We start from the raw sequence: 23,579 nt of genomic DNA, 5'->3' as shown, positions 1-23,579 counted from the left end.
AAACAAAAAACAAATACAAATAAATTTTTAAAACTAAGAAATATACTCCATGGGGGCAGGGGAATGGAAGAGATTAAAGTAGGACTGGCCTGGCCCTCTTCTGCTTCAGGTTATTAGATGTAAAACAGGAAGGAGGGTGAAATATGACTAAGGAATAAGAACAATGAGAGATCTGAAAATTTTAGTTAAATATGAAAATGTCATTGGGGTTTTATTTTCCAACTATCTTCCCGGAATTTTCTCTGGCCTGAATGCCACTTCAGGTTGGTAATTTACTATGAACTACAGATAGCCCTACCTAACTTGGTTTCTAAACAAGTCGATCTTTTCTTCCGTGACATGAGGACATTTACCTGCTTCGTTCTTTTTTTTTTTTTTTTTTTTGAGACAGAATTTCACTCTTGTTGCCCAAGCTGGAGTACAATGGCGGGATCTCAGCTCACTGTAACCCTTGCCTCCCAGGTTCAAGCAATTCTCCTGCCTAGGCCTCCAGAGTAGCTGGGATTACATGTGTGTGCCACTACGACTGGTTAATTTGTTGTATTTTTAGTAGAAATGGGATTTCACCATGTTAGCTAGGCTGGTCTCGAACTCTTGACCTCAGGTTATTCGCCTGCCTTGGCCTCCCAAACTGCTGGGATTACAGGCGTGAGCCACCACGCCTGGCCTTACCTGCTTAGTTCTGAGGAGGTGATTAGATGGTTCAGAGGGGACATTATTTTAAGCCTTTAAGTCTCCTCTATCCTACCCCTCCCCCCTTTAAAAAGAAGATCCATTTCACAAAGGCTGAGGGGCAAACACTAAGACTTTCCCAAATCAATAAGCTTAAATTTCCATTTCTGGGAGCTTTGCCCTGGCCAAACTGCTTCCCAGGGAGAGGCGCATTGTGCTTTTCTTTTTCCCAAGTGATACTATATTGGCCTACACCCAGAGTCATTTTTACTCAGCTTTTCAACATGAAAACTTCTGTTTGGCCAGTCCTCCAGGGCAACTGCAATGCCTTGTCCAAGAGATGCCACCAGTCCATGCCTAAAAGCACCAAGCCTTCAAATAAGGTATACTATTCATAGCAGTGTCATCTCTAGGCAGTAACAGCAATTTTGAACTATGGGTAAAACATCTCACCATCAAAAAAAAAAACAAAAACAAAAACAAACTCACCGTCAAAGGCAGTACAGTAGTTTTTCAAGATACAGACAATGCTATACCCAGACTATAATGAATATCCAAGGTAGAACATACGAAAATGACTGATTTTTCCTGGTTATTTTTATTTGAGAAGAAAGGAGGAGCCCTTCCTAAATCTGCATAACTAAATATAATTCCATTTGCTTAAGACAAGACCAACAACAAATGTAAAATGTTATTTCAGAAATAAAAACAACAACAAAAAATTAAAGCAGGATAAAAAAAAAAAGAAAGGCTGGGTGCAGTGGTTAACACCTGTAATCCCAGAACTTTGGGAGGCCGAGGTGGGAGGATCACTTGAACCCAGGAGTTCGAGGCCAGCCTGGCCAATACGGTGAAACCCATCACTACAAAAAATACAAAAATTAGCCAGGTGTGGTGGTACACGCTTGTAATCCTAGCTACTGGGGTGGCTAAGGCAGGAGAATCACTTGAACCCAGGAGGAGGAGGTTGCAGTGAATCCAGATCACACCACTACACTCTAGCCTGGGACAACAGAGTGCGACTCCGTCTCAAAAAAAAAAGAAAAAACCAAGTATGGTTTAAGCTGGGTTCAGTAGTGCAGGCCTATAGTTCCAGTTACTCAGGAGGCAGAGGTGGGAGAATTGCTTCAGCCCAGGAGTTCAAGCCCAACTTGGGCAATGTAGTGAGACCCAGTCTCTTAAAAAAAAAAAAAAAAAGGGCATAGTTTAGGTAGAATCTAAAGGTGAAAGTGAGAAAAGGCTAGAAGGTGAAAGGTATACCTCAAAGGACCTACCAAAAGGCAATGGGCCTAAGAAAGCGAAACTAGGCTCAGAAATATTTATGTTGGTAAGAGGAGAACAGCTCTGCCTACATGATAGTTCTGTTCAATTCAAGGGTAAGATCTGAGGTTACCATATAGAAATAAAGGGAAGGAATTTGTGGGCACTGTGAGGAACATGAAGGTTGGGACTGAAATGTAAATACTACAATAATCATTACATTAAGCTATATTCACTCCATGGACCCAAAGCTTCCACTACATAGAGAAGCTGGATCCTAAGATCTGCTCTATTGTCATAAAATACCTTTGTATACTAAATGGATAATATTTAACATTATAAAATCAACTATATGTAACTGGCAAAAAAAGAAAGGAAGGAACAAAAACCAATTTGAATGGTTTGGGCCTCATAGCTGTTCTGCTTGAGTATATGCTCTGGAGGAAGCCAGAGATAGGAGATTTGAACTGGTGGTTTTTTTTTTTTTTTTTTTTTTTGGGGTCTTGCTCTTGCCCAGGCTGGAGTGCAGTGGCATGATCATGGTTCACTGCAGCCTCAACCTCCCAGGCTCAAGTGATCCTCCTGCCTCAGCCTCCCAAATAGCTGGGACCATAGGCGTGTATCACCACACCCAGTTAATTTTTTAGTTTTTTGTACAGACCGGGCCTCCCTATGTTTCTCAGGCTGGTTTTGAACTTCTGAGCTCAAGCGATCCTGCCACCTTGGCCTCTGAAATGCTGGGATTACAGGTGTAAGCCACCATGCCCAGCCAACTGGCTGTTCCTTAAATCTGGTTTCCACTCCCATGTGCCTCTCATAATACAAGCATTTTACTAGGCTTAGGGTGATTCTAGTATTTATAAATAAGTATTTTTCATTAATATAGTCTAGCTCTCACCCAAGTCAGCTCTTATGTGGGGACCTCAGCTGAAGAAATAATGGCTTGTCTCAATGCTAAAGAAAAAACTGATTGTGTTCAATTCATGGAGCCTGTATGTCAATCTTCAAGAAATCATCCTAAGAAATTCTGCAGGTAATTTCTGACTGAGTGCCTCACATCTTGACTTTAGAACCTAATCCTTGTAAGAGATGGGAAAGGACAGGAGAGATACTAGAAGCCAACAAAAATGAAAGAATTTCTCAGTCTCTTTCTGAAATTGTAATAAGCAATCAGCTTGTTTGATTTCAAATCCCTACATTCTCAATCCAAGCACATATGTACAAGCAAAATGAAAAATGCCTTATGGCATATTTTATTTAAAACAGACACTCTACCAGATGTTTAAGAATCTGCATAGTGATGAAATTAAGATCTAGTCTAATATGGTGTATATAAATGTGTAGTCACTTTGTATGATGAGTTTTTCCCCACATTTGCCAATTTTTTTTTCCTCCTACTCACAGTGGTATATGAATTTGAGATACTCCAAAACCTAAAAAAAAACCATCTAAAGTACAGATTAATACAAATTCTGAGAACATAGGTAATGCATGTACCAGTACTAAAAACCATACTTAAACTTCTAAATTTTTATATTAAATTATTTATTATTTAAATTTTATGAGAATTTAAGGTTATGTAATTATTATTTTGGCTGAAGTATGACATACCACAATGTTTTCTAGTATGAGTTTGCTATGCTTATTACCTGGATAAGGAAATAATCTGCACACCAAACCCATGTGATACACAATTTATCCATCTAACAAACCTGCAACATGTATCCCTAAACCTAAAGGTTTTTTTAAAAAAGTATGTGTTTACTGCACAATTAGGTATGTGTTCATCTCTGATAACAATTAGCATTCTAATTACTCTTCTTCGGGCATAAGACTTAAAATCTCAGCAAGGAAATACTTTATACCCCAAAACATTAATGCTCTTTTCGATTTCAAAGAAATTGTATTTATTTTAAAAAAACAACAACTAAGAACTAAGATATAAGGGACTTGCTCTATTTCTGTGACGCAATATTTCCTCTTCCTAAAACAGCATGTTTACTCTGTTTCTTTTTTTTTTTTTTTTTTGAGACGGAGTCTTGCTGTGTCACCCAGGCTGGAGTGCAGTGGCCGGATCTCAGCTCACTGCAAGCTCCTCCTCTCGGGTTCACGCCATTCTCCTGCCTCAGCCTCCCGAGTAGCTGGGACTACAGGCACCCGCCACTTCGCCCGGCTAGTTTTTTGTATTTTTTAGTAGAGACGGGGTTTCACCGTGTTAGCCAGGATGGTCTCGATCTCCTGACCTCGTGATCCGCCTGTCTCGGCCTCCCAAAGTGCTGGGATTACAGGCTTGAGCCACCGCGCCCGGCCAAGCATGTTTACTTTGAATGCATCCAGAAGCAGACTCAGGAATAAGGTCTTTTTTGTATTGCTACATTATTTTTTTTTTCGAATGTCATGAATTTCCAGAAAATTAGGAACATCTATTACCCAATATAAGCACAGAAATACATTTACAAACCAATGAGAAAAGGGACTGGTTTTGGATTAGCCATAAATTTTAATTATCCAACTCTGTCTCCTGCCCCTTTCTAATCTACATAGAAAAAAAGCACAAATAGCCTATATGTGGCAAATACATCTACTCATAAGAATTTTGCTTAAATTTGCCTTAAAAATTCTGAAACAATAATTTAAAACTGAATTAGTAACACAGATATGGATGCTCTACCTTAAAGGCTGTCAGAAATTCAATAATTAATTATCCTAATTAAGGTGATAATGAGAAATCAGGTTCATTATAGTTGAATTCCAAAATGCCTGACCCCAACATAAGCATCCTGTAGACTGAGCAATGAAAAAGAGTCGTTTTCACATGATAGTGATTTTTAACTACGAGGAACATTACACGCACCTGTTGAACTTAAAAAATAAAAATTAAAAAAATAAGCGGGGTACGGTGGCTCATGCCTGTAATCCCAGAACTTTGGGAGGCTGAGGCGGGTGTATCACGAGGTCAGGAGATCAAAACCATCCTGGCCAACATGGTGAAATCCTGTCTCTACTAAAAATACAAAAATTAGCTGGGCGTAGTGGAGTGTGCCTGTAATCCCAGCTACTTGGGAGGCTGAGGCAGGAGAATCGCTTGAAACCAGGAGGCAGAGGTTGCAGTGAGCTAAGATTGCGCCACTGCACTCCAGCCTGGCATCAGAGAGAGACTCCGGATTAAAAAAAAAAAAAAAAAAAAAGTACAGGCTTGGAGTCTCCAGCCCCACAGATTTTATCCAATAGGACACTTAAACTTTGTAAAAGCTCCAGAAGTGACTCTGATATGCACCCTAAGCTAAAATGTCTCACAACCAAGAAACTCTGCAACCTGAATGTTAATTTCTATAACAACATGCTGATGTGGTTGATCTAAGTATGATGACTATGTATACCTCCTTTCTTTTCCTTTTTTTTTTTTTTTTGTGACAGAGTTTCACTCTTGGTGCCCAGGCTGGAATGCAGTGGCCTGTTCTCAGCTCACTGCACCCTCCTCCTTCCAGGTTCAAGCAATTCTCCTGCCTCAGTCTCCCGAGTAGCTGGGATTACAGGCACACTCCACCACTCCACCATGCCTGGCTAAGTTTTTGTATTTTTAGTAGAGATGGAGTTTCACCGTGTTGGCCAGGCTGGTTTCAAACTCCTGACCTCAGATGATCCACCTTCCCCAGCCTCCCAAAGTGCTGGAATTACAGGCGTGAGCCACCATGCCCAGTCTCTATACCTCCTTTCTACAACACTCTGTTATTTTTCACTAAGGTTTGATTCAGTGCAGAGCTAAGTATCTGACTTCTGAAGAAACAAAAAAGAAAAAAAAAGGGACACATAAGCCAGGAAATATCTACTCTGAGCTGGGTGAGTTAGGTACCAGTTTATAAAAACTTTTTACAGTTAAGGAACCAAAAACAAACAAACAAACAAAAACAAAAAAAAAATCAATCAATGCTGTGTGGAAACCTGTAAAATAAAATAATAAAAGATAAAAATAAAAATAAAAAAGAACTCATTACCAAATGAAAACAGACCCCAAGAAAGGATTTAATGCCCAGGTCTGGCTCATCAAAACATAATCTAGTATTTGCCACCAGGGCTGTAACCCAGCAGTCTTAAATTTAAAAAGCAATTAGAGTATTTCACAGGTGCACAAATTGTATGTCCCAATGGACAACAAACACTTCAGGGTAAAAACTGACCACCTCAAAACATCTAAAAACTGTCTTTTTTATTTCCTCACAAAAAAGTAGTAGCCTCCTTTTAAGCACAGGACATACATTCAAAAACGCCCAGCAGATGTCTGAAATGGCAGATATTATCGAACCCTACATACACACTAGGTTTTTTTCTTTACATACGTACCTGTAATAAAATTTATAAATTAGACACAGTAAGAGCAGGTGTGAGCAGTAAGACACAGGTTGTGAGCATGGTGGCTCACACCGTAATCCCAGCACTTTGGGAGGCTGAGGCAGGGGAATCACTTGAGCCCAGGAGTTTCAGACTAGTCTGGACAACTAGCAAGATCCCAACTGTATAAAAAATTTAAAAATTAGCCCGACGTGGTGATATATGCCTGCAGCCCCTGCTACTTGGAAGGCTGAGGCAGGAAGATCACTTGAGCCCAGGAGTTTGAGGCTGCAGTGAGCTGTGATCGTACTACTGCACTCTAGCCTAGGCAACAGAGGGAGACCCTGTCTGTTAAAAAACAAACAAACAAACAAAAAAAACTAAAACTAAAAAACAAATTATAACAATGTGTTGTAATGAAAGTTATGTCAATATGGTGTCTTTTTCTTTCTATCAAAACACTGTTCTGTACTCACCCTCTTTGTGATGATGTGAGATGATAAAATGCCTACATGATGAGATGAAATGGGGTGAATAGTGTTTAAAACTTAAGTGATTTATTTATCTCTGGAATTTTCCATTTAATATTTTCACATGTTGGTTGACTGAGGGTAAGTGAAATCACAGAGAGCAAAAACAAGGATAAGTGGGGGACTACAGTACCTCAATCCTCATTCTTCTCTTGACTGTTCTGGCTACCTCAGCTAATCCCTTCAAAAGGCTAAAGTCTGTACCTTACAAGGATTAGCAGAGAGAGGAAAGAAACTTCCTATACGAAAATAATCATGTTATCTTCATTTCAATCTTTAGGAAAATAATTCAGAAGAAGCTGGTTATATCCAAAGAAACTGACCTTAATGGAGAATAAACAAAAGCCATGGTTCTCAACCTGAGATCAGCCCTCTGCCAAAAGAAGTCCAACAAACACTTCCAAACTGACCAAACAACAAAACCCCAAACTTCAATGCCTCTAAATGCTCTGAATCAATCTCTCCCTCAAGCCTTCTTGGAAATCAGTAGGAGATGGAATATTAGCTATCATAAATTCATTATTTTCCAAAGCCTTCAGAGGATTAATTCTTCAAAGTCTCTAAGGATATCCTTTCTCCTTAATTTCACAATGATCTCACACCTCAAAGCTAAGAACAGTAATATCAGCAACAACTAACATTTATTGGTTACTTACTATAATGCTAGGCACTGTGCTGTGTGCTTAACATCTTTTTATCTCATTTAATCCTCACAATAACCCTATGAAGTCAGTACTATTATTTACTTTCTCCATTGAGACGAGAAAAGTGGGTCTTTTTAAAATATCTTTTCTGCTCTTCTGCTCTCAAAGTCCCAAACCCTTAGATATTCATTCCAATTTTAGGTTCCTGTCAGTTTGTCCACAAAGAGTTAAAGATATATACGGATATCACTCAAAGAAGAGAAAAAAATCATACCTACTGCCCAGTGTTACATTTTACCCTTTCAAGTTTTTGGAAATTTCAATTTCACTATTAAGAGGGACGGGTGCTCTACAATAGTAGATACCAAACTTTAGTGTGTATCACAATCAACAGGACCGCTAATGTTAAAATGCAAGTTGTTGGGTCTCAGCTGAGCACAGTGGCTCACGCCTGTAACCCCAACACTTTGGGAGGCCAAGGCAGGAGGATCGCTTGAGGTTAGGGGTTCAAGACCAGCCTGGACAACATAGTGAGACCCCATCTCTAAAAAAATTTTTAAATTAGCTGGGTGTGATGGCATACACTTGTAGTCCCAGCTACTGGGGAGGTAGGAAGTGAGGTAGGAGAATCACTTGAGCATGGGAGGTTGAGGCTGCAGTGAGCCTTGATTGTGCCACTGTATTCCAGCCTGGGCAACAAAGTAAGACCCTGTTTCAAAAGAAAAAAAAAATTGCTGGGTCTCAAGTCTAGAGTTTCTAACTTTAGGGCCTGGGAAGAGGTCTGAGATCCAAATTTTTATCAAATTCTCAGATGCTGCTGATACAGGGCCCATTAATTTATATGAAGGGAAAAGGAAGTAATCCCCTCTCACCTTAGCTATCACCTCATGTGAAGACACTTCTCTACAGAGTACTTTCAACAAGACAGACACTTAGGGTTTAAAATACCTCCAGGGTCTGAAAGCTTAAAGATTTCTTTCTTTTTCTTCCCCACTTCACACCAAGGCTTCAATGGCACTACTAACATGAAAGTACATGAAATCCAGAAAAAGGAAAATTAAGGACAGAATGTTTGTAAACTTTGCTAAGAACTTCTTACCGCTCACATTTTACCTCAGCCTGAAGTCTTTCCTTTAGGCCTCCTTGAGCAACAGATGCCAAAAGAAAAGTAGATTCCTTTGTAATACCAACCCCCAAAACAAGGATGGGCTCTTAAAATATAACAGAGCTTTGCCCTATGAACAGAAAATCTCAAAATGCTCCAAATTCCTCCTTAGTTCACCTTAGCTATCACAAAGGTCTCTCTTTTATCACACTACCCTTCATCTCCAAAGAGCCATTGCTGTTACCCAGGACTGACCCAAAGCCTACGCTTTCTTAGGCAGCTTAAATATTGATTATGTCAATGTCATCTAGGATGAATGACTTTAGGGAATAGGATTTGTTAAAAATGTCTCCTCGGTCAGCCAGGAAAGGTTCTTCTGTGGGTGCTCTGAACCATGACTAAACTGTACTGAGAGAAATATATTTTAAAATATTAATATGGTCTGGCACCTTCCTGATGCTAATGGTTCCAGGCCCACCCCAATGGCACAACTGGGAAATTAATTGAAGAGAAAAGCCATCTTCCCTCTGCTCTCTACTTTCAGATGCTCCTCCTCCACAGCTTTGCCATGCACAGACTCATTCTATACATATACACAGAGATAGGACATGTTCATACACACAAATAACTCTCCACAGGAACTGAAAATCAAAGCCTAACCCCATGGTTTTTAAGTGAGCAAGTCCAATTTCCTTCTTTGTAGCTCTTGACACATGCTGGCTGGGAGCCGTCTGGAGTTTTTCTGCCTTGTCCCTGCACCAGAAGGCTCTGCACTGCAGGTCAGGGGATGATAAGGAAATGAACAGTGTAATTTCCAAGGCCTCTGAACACAGCCCTGTCAGCAGCTCTGGAGGCGGGTTACTCAAGCATGGCTTGAAGAGTGAAAACCACAGAGAGACGGCTCAGACAGCCAGCAGTGGCAGGATCTCAGCTGTGTATGTTACTGCCACCTCCAGCCTGAAAGCCCAAGCCCTGCTGCCTCCCTGGATGAGCTCTGCTGGTAAAAGCTCTTATACCCAAATGGCAAAAATATAAGTTCACACTGGGGGAGGAAGATTAAGGGCTAAGACTTAGATTTTTTTCCACACACTCTTGTGTAGAAACAAAAACACTTAGTGCTACTCCTGTGTCCGTGAGATTGCATATGCCGGCAAAACTACAGTAACATCCATCCAACATACCCAAACCCACATCAGGGATATGGCCAGAAAGGAAGCTCGATTCATATCGAAGTCTGAAATTCCACATATGAAGTCTGAAATTCAACAGGCCACTTCAATATACCCTAGGCTAATTTTTGGTCTTCCCCCTACCTCCAACTATAAATATCAGGGGCTTTAGAACACATCACCACCATGAAAATTTCCCCACCTAGATTTTGAACTTCTTCAGACCATAGTGCTAAAAATCTTAGCTAACATGTTTATCTGTTCATACTGGGATTCCTGTAAAGTGGAATGTTGTTGTATTTCAGTACATTATTGCCTAAAACAGACTAAAACCACTTTCCACTCAAACTGTATTTTTCTTTTTTCTAATATTTATTGAATGCTTCCCAAGTGCCAGGCACTAAGTGTCTTATATGAATTAGCTAACTTAATCTAAAGACAAATTTAATAAGGTCGGGTGTGGCGGCTCACACCTATAATCTCAGCACTTTGGGAGGCCAAGGTGGGTGGATCACTTGAGCCCAGGAGCTTGAGACCAGCCTGGCCAACACAGTGAAACCCTGTCTCTACTAAAAATACAAAAATTAGCCAGGTGTGGTGGTGCATGCCTGTAATCCCAGCTACTCTGGAGGCTAAGGCAGAGGTTGCAATGAGCAGAGATTGCACCACTGCACTCCAGCCTGGGCAGCAGAGTGAGACTCCTTCTCATAAATAAATAAATAAATAAACACAAACTTATGTAGGTGCTGTTTCTCTCATTTTGCAGATAAGAAAACTGAGGAAGAACAATTAAGAAACTTGGTCAAGATCACTCAGTAAGTAAGTGCAAAGGTAGGAAACAAAGCCAGGTAGTCTGGCTCCAGAGTTCACATTTTTAAAAAAATTTATTATTTTTTTGCGATGAAGTCACACTCTGTTGCCCAGGCTGGAGTGCACTAGTGTGATCACAGCTCACTACTGCAAACTGAACCTCCCAGTCTCAAGCCAGGACGCCTGGCTAGAGTTTATGCTCTTAGCCACTAAATTATACATAAGAGTTGATGCGAAAATCAAGTTTAGAAGGCTGGTGTTTTAAATGAGAAGTGGCCCCAATACCTATCTTGAAAGGAAAATTCACAAAAGGTTCTCAAACTTTGATGTATATAGCAATTATCAGAAGAGACTTCTGGAAGTACAGATTTCCGGGCCCTTACCCCAAAAACTTATTTAGCAGATCTGGGGTAGGGTCCAAGAATATGCACTTTTGATACTCTGGTGATGTACATGGTTTTATGGGACACCCTTTTAGGAACTCTGCTCTAGATGGTAAACTGTAAGCTCCTCAAAAAGCAGAGACTATTTCTGTTTTATTCACCAGTGTATACCCAATACCAGGTAGAAAATCTAGTACCTAAAATGCATCCAATTAATGTACTGACTGAACGAAAAGTGATAAAAATTATCCAACAGTTTATCTTCTCTACAAAGTACTTAGTAATATCCACGATACATTTGAAGGTCTGCCTATTAGTGATGTGTCCAAGGAAGAAGCACTAGAACAGAGTTTTTTTCTTACCTGCAATTGCCAAGTAAAGAAAGAACTATTCCTCAATTATTACAATGAAAATTTGGCTGAATGAAATATTCCAGAACACACACACACACATATATCATAAGTAGTCAAGCTCAAAGTAGCAGTTTTTTTTTTTTTTTTTTTGAGACGGAGTCTCGCTCTGTCTCGCCCAGGCTGGAGTGCAGTGGCCGGATCTCAGCTCACTGCAAGCTCCGCCTCCCAGGTTTACGCCATTCTCCTGCCTCAGCCTCCCGAGTAGCTGGGACTACAGGCGCCCGCCACCTCGCCCGGCTAGTTTTTTTGTATTTTTAGTAGAGACGGGGTTTCACCATGTTAGCCAGGATGGTCTCGATCTCCTGACCTTGTGATCCGCCCGTCTCGGCCTCCCAAAGTGCTGGGATTACAGGCTTGAGCCACCGTGCCCGGCCTAAAGTAGCAGTTTTAAAGTAACTTTTCTTCTTTATAAATAACAGGATAGGTTCAATGCCAGCTGTAATGGTTATTCTTTGCAAACATCATTCATTACCTTACCTAAAATCCTAAACTCAAAGATCCTTTGTTTATTGAGTGTCTACAGTATTAAAGTCACTGTGAAAAACAAGTGAAAGCAGTTTTGGGGTAAAAGCAATTTTGGAGTATGTAAGCATTTTCATCTAATGTTTCAAGGTAGTCTTTACATTGGAAAAATGGCTGGGTGTGATGGCACACACTTGTAGTCCCAGCTACTCGCGAGGCCAAGGCAGAAGTGCAGAAGTGAGACCAAGGCAGAAGTGCATAAGCCCAGGAGTTCAAGATCAGCATAGGCAACATGGCGAGACCCTGCCTTAAAAGTAAGAAAATAGGCTGGGCGTGGTGGCTCATGCCTGTTATCTCTGCACTCTGGGAGGCCAAAGCAGGTGGACCAATTGAAGTCAGGAGTTTGAGACCAGCCTGGCCAACATGGTGAAACCCTATCCCTACTAAAATAAAAAAAAAAAATTAGCCAGATATGGTGGTGCGCACTTGTAATCCCAGCTACTCGGGGAGCTAAGGCAGGAGAATCGCTGGAACTCAGAGGCAGAGGCTACAATGAGCTGAGATCGTACCACTGCACTCCGGCTTAGGTGACAGAGTGAGTCTCTATCTCAAAAATAATAATATTAAGAAAATAACAAATAAAGTGAGAAAATGGAGAATCACAACATGCCATAAGAATTTGGTGTCTGCAAATCTGGCTTTGCCAGTGACTACCTGTGAGATGCTGGGCAAGTCACAAGACCTCACTGGTCTTAGTTTCTTCTATAAAATGAGGAAATTGGACAAGATAATCTTTTTCTGGGACCACCTTGAATTACAACACCTAGAAGGAAAACAGAGTTTCTGAATGAAAAAATAAATTAAGCTTGTAGTTACAGAATGCAACTCTGTCCGACATAAATATCAACTTCTTTTTAATGTTTTCCATGAAGGAAAATGCTTGAGGGCATTTGATTTCAGGAAGCAAAGCTGACTGCTATGCCATCAATAGCTGAGAAATAACAGCTAGTGGAAGAAGGTGTTAAGAAAGCCTTGGATCAGAAGGAATAAAAGAGACCTGACCTTGGTTGGGCAATGAGGGACCGCAATACAAGAGAACTGAGCTAGAAGGCACAAATTAGGGCAGGAATACAAAACCAACAGCAAAGGAAGATGCTCTTAAGAACACAGGATATGATAGCACGTATGATCAGAAGTTGAAAGAGCAAAGAGCACATTTTATGGTTTTCTTTGTATCCTAAACTAATGGGGGAAGTGGTAAATATATGCGGCATTCTGAAAGCAGCAGAAGCTGACATTCAAACACGGGAAAAGCAAAGTGCAGTGTTCCTACCTTGCAAGATCAAAAGCAGCAGCTAAAGACATATGAGGGGGAGTTTCTGGTTGGAAACTTCTAGATCCTTTCTTTAACTACTAGAGCCTACTTGGCTATTTTATATGATTTGGGGAAAAAGGAGTCTCACCTTAAACTCCTGGTCATAAGCCCTGACAAAGTCAGCACAGATAGATCGTCGCCATCTGTGGTTTGTAAATTCCTTTTTTCTTTCCTGTCAGAGTGGCGACATAAGCACTAAGCTCAGGACTCTGAGACAGGCGCCTGCCCTCCTCCCTACCTCCCCTTCCATCCCTAACTTAACAACTCATCAATCAAACCAAAGGCAAGGGAACAGGCAGGAGCCGGAAGGCTCTGTCTTGTTTATTCCTCAACATTCCCTCCCCCATCTCTTCAGCTGGCAGGAAGTATGAGGCAGAAGTGTTCAATAACAATTCAGAGCAGCAGCAGTTGCTAAGAGCCATCTCTGGTCTCTCCTAGAACTCTGGGAAACAGCACAGAGAGAGCCCTGTCAGAGGAAGGTATGCTGAGCAAAAGTGGGATCCCATGAAGGGAAATCCACATCCTTATCTGACAGAAAATTTCCTAGGCCATAGCCTGAGATATCTACCTTCACAAGAGAGAAGAGCATGAGATAGGGCATGAGATAGGTAATTTTTCTCTCTCTCTCTCTCTCTTTCTTTTGAGACAAGGTCTGGCTCTATTGCCTAGGCTGGAGTCCAGTGGTGCCATCTCAGCTCAATGCATCCTCTGCCTCCCAGGTTCAAGCTATCCTTCCACCTCAGCCTCCCCAGTAGCTGGGACTGCGGGTACACACCACCCATGCCTGGCTAATTTTTGTAGTTTTTGTAGAGATGGAGTTTCACCATGTTGCCTAGGCTGGTCTCAAACTCCTGAGCTTAAGCAATCCGCCCACCTCGGCCTCCCAAAGTGCTGGGATTACGGGCATGAGTCACCAGGCCCAGCCAGTAATTTCAATATTCAAATCTTCCTCATTGGCGAGTAGTCAACATTGCAACTCTGCATCACAGACTTCAGTCAAGAAACTTCCCAAATTTTATGAATTCTTCCTCTTCATGACAGCTCCCAGTTTAGAGGATGCAATTCCTAGATTATATCAAAACATCTGTTTAGCTATTTTGGTTCTGTTGGTTGTCCCTACATAGAAACATCCCAAACCACAGGCAAGCCCATTTCTCAGAGAGAAGATTTTAAAGAAGTTTTCAAAGACTTTGCTTATAAATTATAGTACTAATCATCGAATACTCACTGAGCACCTCTTATGCCCCAAACCGAGAGATTCTTGTTTCTCAAAAGCTGCTCCTCTGCATGGTTCCTAACTTTCTTTCCTTTAACTTGCCTCTTCTGCTGCTCCCAGTCCAGAAATGTTCTCTCCCTGCACAGCATGTTTTAATCTCCTAGCAACTTCCAAACATTTATTTCAATAATTATTTATTTCAATAGCCAAAGGTAATATGGAAAGGCACCCCCAGAACCAGACTGTCCAAAAGGGTTGAGGGAACAGGGGAAGGAATGGAGAAAGCAGGTTCTTGCTTACAGCAATTTTCTCTTTCAAAAACTGAAGCACAGTCTCTTTCCCTTTTCTTTCTCGTTCTGCTGTCCCACTCTCACAGTCTCCCTGGGAGGCAAAGCTTGTATGACAAAGCAACATTATTAAGGTACAAAATTCCCTAGCACCAAGACGTATTCTTAGCTGAATATACTGCATCTTTTAGCTCAATTATAATCTGAAGGGCAGCCACCCAATCAGTCCCTGCACCTATATGTGAGAAAATGGGTTCCATTTGCTTCTCTGTTAGAGACAATCATGGACATTTACACTTAAATCCAATATAAAGCTAAGCAATATTAATCCTTTCAACCACAGACTACTACAGGGCTTAGAAGGTTGCAACAGGAGTCAAGTACTCTAAAATTTAGACAGGAGAATGAAGGTCATCCTCAGAAGTACTTTTTAGCACAGGAAGAATAATGATTATGAATATGGATATATGGCAAGAGTTTCTTGAAGCCAGATGTAGGGAACAGTCTAATGGGCCTGGAACAGAAGCAACAACTGCTAGTACTCCTAAGCCTCTTTAAAACAGTATTATCCATCTGTACCCAAGAGAAAATAGCAAATCACAGCCAGCACAGGATGAGCCAAGCTAGTAACCAGCTGGAACTTAACTCTGCTGAAGTGGACTATAGCATCTGCCACCCAAACACAGGCAGCCTCTCTGGCAGCTGCCACTGGTAAAAGGGAATGAGCCACTGTATTATTAGTGGAAGAAACTCACAGCCCTGTTACTGGAGAGGCCCAGATGTTGCTAAGAGCTACAGATGTGCCAGAGGCAAAGACCAAAATACCGACAGCAAAGAAAGCATGAGCTACCACTGGAATCCAGGCACCACCACCCAAACATACACAGCCAGCCTTTATTTATTAACACTTACATATGGAAATAGGTATTCCCTGCTGCAGCTGATGTAATTACAGAGAAATCAATTTATACTGCATCTGCTGGGATCAGCTGAAAGCACAGGGTGAGCAGAACGCAGAGCAGAAAATCAAGAGCCAATGAACAGCTCACCACAAGGCCACTGTTTTGCAGGAAATTATAAGCTGCTGAACTTTAAAGCTGCCTGAGCTGACCCGAGACTCACACCTATTCTCCTCCAGCCCTGCAAGTTCCATTTCCTGAAGCATGAACTAAGATCATCTTCCCAGAGGAGGGACCAGTTCTAACCCCTCCTGGGGCTGCAGGCACCTGTCCTTTTAAGTCAAGCAGAAGGCAAGGTATCATTACACTGTTTGGCAGCTATTAAACCACCAGGAGACTTTGATTCCTAATAGTTGTGGGAGATACCTGGCACAAAGCTACACCTTTAGTGGCCAAAGAATCTCCTTCTAGGCCAAACTGTCATAGCCACAACAGTAACTCATAAGATCTAAGTACCTCAAAGTACAATGAGTACCTCTTGCCCCAAAAATGTGCCCCTTTGCTCTTTGGTAGCCAGCAATAGAACACTTGGTAGATATGCCATGAAATGTAACCCTTTGTTCTACCAGAGACCCAACAGCACCATTTATCCCATCAAGAACCGTACTCAATCTATATTATGACCAAAGGTGTATTGTTTATCAACTATTATGAGTCTGATGATGAAATGCCAGTCAAGCTGGGAACCAAATAAAGGTTTGATGCCAATCTCTACCAACAAGTGTCTGAGTTGGGCAAAGACAAGGTGGGAAGTTCTCAACTCAGACTACAGAAAGTTCATTTTACAAAGTAGCTGCCCCCAACAACAAATATCCTGTTCCAAAATGTCCAGGCCTGCTGTAAATGAGTCTGTAGGGGAATCCTCTAATTTGGAACAAAACCACATTATCATTACCAGCTGCTCTGACCTTGTAATTGGTCATTACCCACACTAATAAGCCTCCCACAGAGTACACATAGTGTTTGGCAGTTAGTCCAGGGCAGTTCTGACTGGCAGTCAGTGGGCAGCCATATCTGGCCACCTCTTACCTTTTCAGACTTGACTTTCTTTAGCGGGCGACACTCATTCTCCCCTTCCTCTGGCTCCGGTTTAGTTCCCAAAGGATTGAGCGCTGCCCCAGGCTCAATAGCTATACTCCCAAGTGGTTCCACAGCTCCTGTATCCACCCCTGCACTTCCATCATACTGACCACCCCGTCCTCCCAAGGGAACTGGCTGGAGGACCCCAGGATCCTTTTCTGAACAAGTCCCCACTCCTTCGCTTCTCTCCTTCTTGCTCTTAGATGAGCTGTTCTCCTTCTCCTTTTTGGAACCGGCTACACTGCGGGATGCCTTTGCGGCCTTCTCTGAGCCCTTGGGAGCAATAGCAGCAACCAGGCCTCCAGCATTGGCACCATCTCCTGAGCGCCCCTGCACCTCTTTCTTGCTAGCTGCCCCCTCACTTGGAGTGAACAGGGAAGTCCCTGGAGTGGGTTTGCTAGTGTCTTTGCCACTCTTATTCCTTTTGGATTTTGATTTGCCTTCCTTCCCTTGAGGACCTGGCACTGGGGTCACAAACTTGATGTTGTCTGGTAGTGTGGCCACAGCATTGGGAGCCGGTATCCCCACCTCCTTTGAGCCTGACATTTCCAGTTTCTGCTGGTCCTTTTCCAGATCGGCGTCCAGGTCAATGATGAGATTCCCTACTCCAATGTCCCATTCATCCCCACTGTCGTATGTCTCAACCGGGTTTGCATCCACTCCTTTCCCTCCGGAGGCTCCACTGCTCAAGGACATCTTAGAGTCAACGTCCCACCTCAAGATTCAAGGCTCTTCCTTGCCCCCAGCTTTCCTATTTTCAGCTTCAGCTATGTTCTCAGACCTGCCACATTGGTCAGTACATGCCCAGTGGACAACATCATTGCTGGAAAAAGAAAATTTAAAAAGCTGTTAAAGGAAACAATACAGGCAAGAGACGCCGGAAATAAACTCCCACACAAAAAAAGACCCTTCCTATGGGGCTATCATATCACAACAGGCAGGACAAACAGGTTCAATTGTATTTCTAACCAAGTTACATTGGACCTAAGGAAAAATCAATTCCCACTCCATCTCCCTAGGGGAAAGTACAGTATTTCCAATTGCCCAGAGATTCCATGGTAAGTCTTAACTAGGAGTCCTCTAGAGTTAATTTCCCATTCCTAAGAGAACTATTTCTACTACCCCTGTCAGTTGGCAATCCTCCCTCAATCAATACAGGTCCTGGCATATCAAAGATTCAAGCTCCAGCACAACTTTACTCATGCCCCCATTTCTCCTTGCTTTTTCTTACATTATCAGAGACTCAGGACATGATCTAGCAAAAGCTTTAAAAACCCTCTAATAGGGTCTGTCTCTAGTACAAATAGTATAGATTCCTCCTATCACTGGAAGGAAAAGTCTTATAGTTAAGAATAAAAGAGAAAAACAAGCAGAACTGGGGAAAATGCAACTTCAGGACAGGGGGCTAAGACTGAACTAGGGACAATCTCAGAGGGGACTCAACCAATCAGCTTAAGTTCAGAGAAGCTAAATCAGCCTTCTCAAACTCCAGGTTTCAAATTATATCTCAATAGCAGGATTCAAAGTGGCCTTTCCCACTAAAATAGGAAGACACGCAAAAAAAAAAAGAAGAATGTTTACTCTATGAAAAACTGGACACTACTAAAAATCCTAACACCAGGATGTAGGATAATTCTTCACTTTCTCATGTAATACTGATGGCACTGTTTTGACAAACACCAGGCCTCACACCACAGGAAACAGAGATTGGCTACAAAAGGGGGTGGTGGTGATGGGGTATTAAAAAGGCAATTTACAGCCAGGCACCGTGGCTCATGCCTGTAATCCCAGCACTTTGGGAGGCAGAGGCAGGTGAATCACCTGAGGTCAGGAGTTCAAGATCAGCCTGGCCAACATGGCGAAACTCTGTCTTTACTAAAAATACAAAAATTAGCCGAATGAGGTGTCAGACACCTGTAATCCCAGCTACTCGGGAGGCTGAGGCAGGAGAATCACTTGTACCTGGGAGGCAGAGGTTGCAGTGAGCTGAGATCATGCCACTGCACTCCAGCCTGGGTGACAGAGTAAGACTCTGTCTACACTATCTCCTGACTAACGAGACTTGAGGAGTGTGTCATCTAGAAAACCTGGCAGTCAACATATACCATCCAGTATTATTTTATGAAAAAGCCAAAGAGTTCTGTTCTTGCTTATTCCTCTGTCCACCATCTTTCTGCATCCATTAATTTTTTTTTTTTTTTTTTGAGTCAGAGTCTTGTTCTATTGCCCAGGCTGGAGTGCAGTGGCGTGATCTCGGCTAACTGCAACCTCTGCCTCCCAGGTTTAAGCAATTCTCTTACCTCAGCCTCCCAAGAGGCTGGGATTACAGGCATGCACCACAATGACCGGCTAACTTTTGTATTTTTAGTAGAGACAGGGTCTCGCCACGTTGGCCAGGCTGGTCTCGACCTCCTGACCTCATGTGATCTGCCTGCCTTGACCTTCCAAAGTGTTGGGATTACAGGTGTGAGCCACTGTGTCCAGCCAAAAAGTAATTTTTATAAGATAATTGAGTAGAAAGAACAAGCCAGTGGTGTCACAGTGAATTCTGCAAAGTGGATCTCTAACTTTATAGAGATCTGTAAATGCTACAGATAGGATAGAGACAAGACAAATTGTACTTTTTTACCTACTCCCTCAGAGTAATGTCAAAGAACTAGGGTGTAGCGGCAAGAAAAGATGTCACAGTAGGAGAACAAAGGAGCGGAGCCAGGTGAATGCCTGCTAGCAACTGGAATTTAAGAGGAAGAGGTGTGCACATTTATCTGCTGTTTAGCTGTAGATGTGGAAAGAAAATATATCCATTACCCAAGTGGAGATCTTAGTGTTAACAGCAACCAACCACTATTTATTAGTAAATGCCAAGTCTACATAGATCCTACTTCATGAGAGAAAAGCAAAAAGTGGGGGTGGGGGATATGATGTAGAAACTATGAAAAAAAGTTACCCACAAGGTAAAGGAAACATAATCTCTTACAAAGTGATACCTCGAGGCCAGGCATGGTGGCTCACGCCTGTAATCCCAGCACTTTGGAAGGCCAAGGAAGGAGAATCACTTGAGCCCAGGAGTTCGAGACCAGTCTGGGCAACATGGCAAAACCCCGTCTCTATAAAAAATACAAAAATTAGCTGGGTGTGATGGTAATGCCTGTAGCCCCAGCTACTCAGGGAGCTGAAAGGTGGGAGGACGGCTTGAGCCTGGGAGGTCAAGACTGCAGTGACCTGAAGTTGTCACTTCACTCCAGCCTGGATGACAGAGCGAGACACTGTCTCAAAAAAAAAAAAAAAAAAAAAAGAAAAAGAAATGATACTCTGAAAATGATCTAGGATTCTGAAGAAATCAGTAAGCTATTTGGAATTCTCAACACTACACAAGAAGACTTGGCCTCCATGAAACAGCATAGTAGATACCTGTTCATTTGTTAGAAAATCTTTTATTTATTGCCTATGATGTGCCAAGCACTAAATAGGTGCTGAAAATACAGCAGCAAATAAGACAGTGAGTAAGGCAATGGAACACGGTACTGAAAATAATTTTTCTTTTTTTTTTTTTTTTTGAAAATAATTTTTCTATTATGAGGGGCAGAGGGCATCTCTAGAAAAGGAGATGCCAACTGAATTTCCATGATAGAGAATTATTAAAGCACAGTTCTTCCCTAAATCATAATTTTTTAGTTCTCTAATCTTTGCAATTGTGGCTAGACTTAGCGTGTAACCTACATTAATCTAAGGGTTACTCACTATCCTCAGTATGTAATTTAACCATTAAAACAACCCCACCTTGCTTTATCCTTAGAAAAACAATAAAACTTTCCTTAGTTTCAAAAGACCTTCCTCTGGAAAATAGAATAGTAATGGAAGAGAGACTCTGGAGGAGTAAGGAAAGCATATAAAACAAAAATGTTAGTGCTCACTGAGAGCTTCTGACAGTTCTCAGTCTACTGTACTGCCTGCCCTGCTGCAGGATGCATGATAAACAAAGTATGCCAGTAAGGAAGAGAGCATTAAAAAGATAACAGAGGCCAGGCACAGTGGCTCACGTCTGTAACCCCAGCACTTTCGGAGGCCGAGGCAGGCAGATCACTTGAGGTCAGGAGTTCAAGACCAGCCTGGCCAACATGGCGAAACCTCATCTCTACTAATAATACAAAAATTAGCTGGGTGTGGCGGCATATGCCTGTAATCCCACTTACTTGGGAGGCTGAGGCACGAGAATCACTTGAATCTGGGAAGCAGAAGTTGCAGTGAGCCAAGATCACGCCACTGCACTCCAGTCTGGGCGAGAGTGAAATTGTGTCTCAAAAAAAAAAAAAAAAAAAAAAAAAAAGTTAACAGGTTAAAATGAAAATGTGTAACTTAGTTGGAAGGACAAAAGGATATAATATTAAAAAAATGCAAGGAAACAAAAAATGCAGTATCAATTAAAATTCATAAAGAAAGCTGGACACAGTGGCTCAGGCCTGTAATCCCAGCACTTTGGGAGGCCCAGGTGGGTGGATCACTTGAGGTCAGGAGTTCGAGATCAGCCTAGCCAACATGGCAAAACCCTGTCTCTACTAAAAATACAAAAATTAACCGGTGTGATAGTACATCGTATAATCTCAGCTACTTGGGAGGCTGAGGCAGGAGAATTGCTTGAACCCAGGAGGCAGAGGTTGCAGTGAGCCAAGATCGTGCCACTGCACTCTAGACTGAGTGACAGAGCGAGATGCCATCTCAAAAAAACCAACTAGCAAACAAAAAAACTACCTGAAATACTAAAATCAGTTTAATGTAGCATAAATTTAAATAACTCCTATAAATACAAATATCAACTGCATTTTGTGATCTGAAAACTCAATTCAGATATTAACAATTATCCCTGAATAACATGTGAGGCAAAACCAGTACTTTGATAATGTACCTCAAAAAGCCTTAACAATAAGGAAAGACAAACTGTAAGTTATAAAGCTTACACTCTTTCAAATTCCTCTTGTTCCAATTCCATATGCCATGGCAAATTGTTTTGTTTTTTGGAATTTTTTTCTAGTAAGCAAGTAATACTGCCATTATACTTTTTAAAAATTGTACTTTTTCTGAAACGGTAGCTGGAGGCAAAAACAACATCTGATGATCTGTGCTCATTTCCAGATTCCACATCTTAAGTGTGATATTAATAAACAGAAATGATGTACTACAGAGCACAGTATGGTACAAGACTGGGAAGCCATTTCATAAGAGGAAAGGCCTTAGAAACTGGGATTCTTTAGTCCGGAAAGGAGAACACTGAAGGAAGACAGGCTGTTAGCTTCAAATATATGATTGTGCCAGGCAAGGTGGCTCACGCCTGTTATCCCAGCACTTTGGGAGGCCAAGATGGGTGGATCACCTGAGGTCAGAGTTTACGACCAGCCTGGCCAACATGGCGAAACCCCACCTCTACTAAAAATACAAAAAATTAGCCAGGCGTGGTGGTGGGCACCTGTAATCCCAGCTACTTGGGTGGCTGAGGTACGAGACTGGCTGGGAGGCAGTGAGCTGAGATCGTGCCATTGTACTCCAGTCTGGGTGACAGAGCAAGACTCTGTCTCAAAAAGAAAAAAAAAATATGTATATGATGTCTGCAGTGTGGAAGAGAGAAAGTAACTCTGTGACTCTGAGGGTAGAAATAGAGTCAGTGAGTAGAAGTTACAGAAAGACAGATATTTAACTCAGGAAAAAGTTTAATATCCTGAGATTCCCAACAATGACCCACAATGTTTAATGTCTATTTTACTGAAAGTATTTAAGCAGAAAAAGCATAATCACCTGTGAAGCAAATACATAAAAGATTCCCCTGTGTGTGGTAGGGTTAGTCTAGACATGCCTAAGGCCTTTTTCAAATTTATAATTCTATTAATATACCTATCAAAAAGTGCTTTCCCTACTAGAAAACTACCCAAAATTTCTGAACGACCAGGATGCAAAGAAAACATATCCCAAGGACTGATCTTTGGTGTCTTGATGTTCTTTTAGAAAGTCCCTATATTCCTATTTTTGAGAGTGAAGAGTTCTTATAAGTACTACTTTTCAACCAGGTGACTTTTCAGAAATCTAGGTTTCCAAACCCAGCAGGCTTCATAGTAACTTTGGTGGTACATTTCCAAAGAGACACTGTAAAATTGCCAAGGATTCTTCAATCAGCCTGGCTGCAGCAGCCAAACCACTTCCCATCTGCTCCCTACAGCATCCCTGGCTTTATGCAGCTAATAATCAACTCTTTGACAGGTCATTGCAGAGATGTTTAACCCCAGGAGGTAGGGTAACCAAAATGCTAGTGGGAAACGAAAAGCACTGACCTCTTGCTTTCATGGCAGAGAAACTGTGGAATCAGGAGAACCAATATCTTACAGAGACCACAAGGCATTTAAAACTTGCACAAGTTTCTGTGATAATTTTCCTCTCCTTCTGCCTAATTGTACTCCACTTCCTTCTTTAGGACTGCAACTCAACAGCCTCTGGAATCACTTGTCCACCATGAGTTGTCAGTACTATCTGTGTTTTGTTCCTACACCTGATCGTTAAGAAACTCCTCTCTACATGGACATGTTTAAGGGACCAAGATAGGTCATGACAACCACTTTCCATACCCTGTATTTACCCAAAGCATTCCTGCTTAAAAAACGTATCATAACAACATCCATCTCTTTGACTCCCAGCCCACAGGCTTGTACATTTGTAAATCATACATTTCAGGTCATTAATTGCAATTTAAAGGACATATGTCAGAGACCATACCACTCTTCTACCTCAGCAATGAACAAGGCCTCTCCTTCCAGAAAGGTAAGAATGAAAAAGAGTTTTCATGCGAGGGTTCTGTCCCAGCTCAGAGAGCAAAAACAGCAACTGGACCCTACTCATATCCAA

The 23,579-nt window shown here is 41.8% G+C and overlaps 1 protein-coding gene across 3 annotated transcripts in view; it reads right to left on the bottom strand.

Annotated features, from left to right (window-relative positions):
- ZNF609 (zinc finger protein 609) overlaps positions 1-23,579 on the bottom strand; it is a 235,564-nt gene that overhangs the window by 176,223 nt on the left and 35,762 nt on the right. For all 3 annotated transcript variants that reach the window (XM_065547353.2, XM_073996026.1, XM_045397301.2), the window contains exon 2: positions 16,644-17,517. In XM_065547353.2, coding sequence (XP_065403425.1) covers positions 16,644-17,390 — 747 coding nt within the window. In that variant the 5' untranslated portion in view covers positions 17,391-17,517. The remainder of the gene's footprint in view (positions 1-16,643; positions 17,518-23,579) is intronic.

Source organism: Macaca fascicularis, chromosome 7 (assembly GCF_037993035.2).
Source record: "Macaca fascicularis isolate 582-1 chromosome 7, T2T-MFA8v1.1".
Classification (NCBI taxonomy): Eukaryota; Metazoa; Chordata; class Mammalia; order Primates; family Cercopithecidae; genus Macaca; species Macaca fascicularis.
This window is presented reverse-complemented; position numbering and strand designations above follow the sequence as displayed.